Source organism: Priapulus caudatus, unplaced genomic scaffold (assembly GCF_000485595.1).
Source record: "Priapulus caudatus unplaced genomic scaffold, Priapulus_caudatus-5.0.1 Scaffold317, whole genome shotgun sequence".
Taxonomy (NCBI): domain Eukaryota; kingdom Metazoa; phylum Priapulida; class Priapulimorpha; order Priapulimorphida; family Priapulidae; genus Priapulus; species Priapulus caudatus.
Genome location: NW_014577378.1, coordinates 77,270 through 79,993, shown reverse-complemented (window position 1 = coordinate 79,993; position 2,724 = coordinate 77,270). Strand labels below are relative to the sequence as shown.

At 44.7% G+C, this 2,724-nt stretch overlaps 1 protein-coding gene across 1 annotated transcript in view; it reads left to right on the top strand.

The window, feature by feature from the left end:
- The window catches only part of LOC106808955 (beta-hexosaminidase subunit alpha-like), a 20,020-nt gene that overhangs the window by 11,249 nt on the left and 6,047 nt on the right, over positions 1-2,724 (top strand). Inside the window, exons 10-11 of the mRNA XM_014811888.1 lie at positions 334-505; positions 685-775. Coding sequence (XP_014667374.1) covers positions 334-505; positions 685-775 — 263 coding nt within the window. The remainder of the gene's footprint in view (positions 1-333; positions 506-684; positions 776-2,724) is intronic.

The window sequence follows — 2,724 nt, the reverse complement described above, 5'->3', positions numbered from 1 at the left end:
TACTACTTCTATATATATACTACCTACTACTATATTATTACTATATACTACTATATTATTATATACTAATATATATATATATATATATATATATATATATATATATATATATCCCCTTACTAATCCTGGATCTATCACTGCATCTATCGCTGTAGGTGAGAGGGAAGATGATAGTGCACGTGTGGAAGGGCGGCTATTATTTATTCATGTAATAATCTTCTATCTTTCCATATTATATACTAACAATATATATATCTATCCCGTAGATCTAGGGATAGATCCAAGATAATTAAGGGGATTATCCCCTTACTTATTCTGGATCTATTGCTGTAGGTGGGAGGGGACACAATTGTGCATGTGTGGAAGGGTGGCTACCAGCGCGAGCTAGCCGCCGTCACAGCGGCCGGGCACGACGCCCTGCTGTCGTCCTGCTGGTACCTGGACGGCATCTCCACAACGGCCGACTGGAAGACGTACTACGCTTGCGATCCCCAACGCTTCAACGGTGAGAGGGCACCACCGTGCAGCTTCGGAAGCTATGCACGAGTGCAATGGAGTGAGAGCTCGCTAACGAGCGAGTGACGATGCTAACCAATGAGACCTCACTAATTGGAGATGATGCTAGCAAACATTTATGCTAATGAGCGAGTGACGATGCTAAGAAGCGATGCTACTGTGTTTCAGGTACGGAGCAGCAGAAGAAGCTGGTGAAGGGTGGAGAAGCGTGCCTGTGGGGCGAATGGGTCGACGCCACTAACCTGCTTGCCCGACTCTGGTACCCTATGCCTCTATACTATTATTCCTATTGATATTTATATAGTGCAATTGACCTATCCGGCTGCAATGATTGATAGGTAGCTCTGACCAATCAGCACAAAAAATTGGCATGCATGCCTAAAAAACGTACAGACCAACCTAGCAACAATACCTAGCAATAATAAGGGGAGCGTGATTGTCTCTCTGAAGTGGATAGATGAATTACCTGTATATGTAGTCGAACTATCGTTTGTGTGGCACAGTGTTTTGCTATTATTTATTTAGTGAATGATTTCCTACATAATAGTCCTATCATTTGCTAAAACCAAATCCCCCTTATGCAGTCCTACTATTATTTTTGTAGTGCAATTGAATGCTTAGTCATTGTCTTAAGATTTGGTCATCCTGATACATCTTTGGGAAACCAGGTGTATTGTAGTGTTTTCAGAGGGCCAGCCTGTTCTACTCGATGTGGGAAATGGGGTGCATAAATGCAGGGAACACTGTACAATCGCATCCGGACAACTACCACCTGCACAATTACCACCCGCACAACTACCACCCAGACAATTACCACCCGCACAACTACCACACGGACAATTACCCTCCCCCATACAGTAATGATGGCCGATCTACACTACACATTGGACTTTTATACCAACTTCATGATTACCCTTTCAGGACCGTTACCCATTTACACTTACCCACCATACTGTTACTACCAGGAGGGCAGATTTTTACATTTTTCTTTTAAAAAGTTTTATACCAACTTCATGATTGAAAGCCAGAAAAGTTAACTAAAGAAAAAAAAGTTGCTATAATGGATTAATGATGTACTTCAAGTTTTCATAAACTTCTCAATTTCTTTTTAGATATTCTTAAATAGATCTTCCTCTAGTGAGAAATTTCACGAATTTCCAATTGTCTCCCAAAATGACCCTTCAATATTCAAAAATTATTGTTTCAATTGGAAATAAATGAAAATTTGGTTAGTGATTGTCCGTAATGGTAATTGTCCGGGTGGTACTTGCCTCTTTAGTAATTGTCGTGGTGGTAATTGTCTGTGTGGTGATTGCCCGGGTGGTAATTGTCCTATGGGTGTAATTGTCCGGGTGGCAGTTGTCCGGGTGGTAGTTGTCCTGGTGGTAGTTGTCATAGGGGGTAATTATCCGGGAGGTAGTTGTCCAAGGGGTAGTTGTCCTAAGGGGGTAATTGTCCAGGTGGTAGTTGTCCAGGGGGTAGTCCTAGGGGGGTAATTGTCTGGGAGGTAATTGTCCGGGGGGTAGTTGTCCGGGTGGTAGTTGTCCCAGGGGGTAATTGTTCTGGGGGTAGTTGTTCTAGGGGGTAATTGTCTGGGTGGTAGTTGTCCAGGGGGTAGTTGTCCTAAGGGGGTAATTGTCCAGGTGGTAGTTTTCCGGGGGGGTAGTTGTCCGGGGGGTAATTGTATCCCCCAAACGAGTTCGGGGGGATACTATGGATTTGGCCTCGTCGCCCCCCGCCGCCGCAGAGATTTCCTTGTGAGCGCTCTACCGGCTGCAGTTCTTCTCGAAATGTCTTCAAATTTTGCATGAAGGTGCGTTATCGTAAAGCGAAGACGCCAATCGTTTTTGGTGTGGGCGGAGTCATCGTTGCCATGGTAACGACATTTTTTGTCGAAATATTCTAGAACCTGTAACTTCTGCAGTTTTGACCCGATTGTCATGAAATTTGGCACACAGGACCAATCGGGGCTCGAATTAACCGACGGCACCGACGGCAATTGCCGTCGGTGCCCCTATCAATTGCCGTACTGCCCCTGAAAATCCAACTCGACCGACGGCAGTCACCTGCCTTGCCCTTTTGTGTAATTGCCGTCGGTGCCCTTTAATCTACTGCCCTAGTTTCGTTTTTAGTCGAATCAACAGAACACGTGCGCGTGCGTGCTGTAGTTGCAATGATGAGCTTAAAACCGATAGTCGCAGGAGGGAA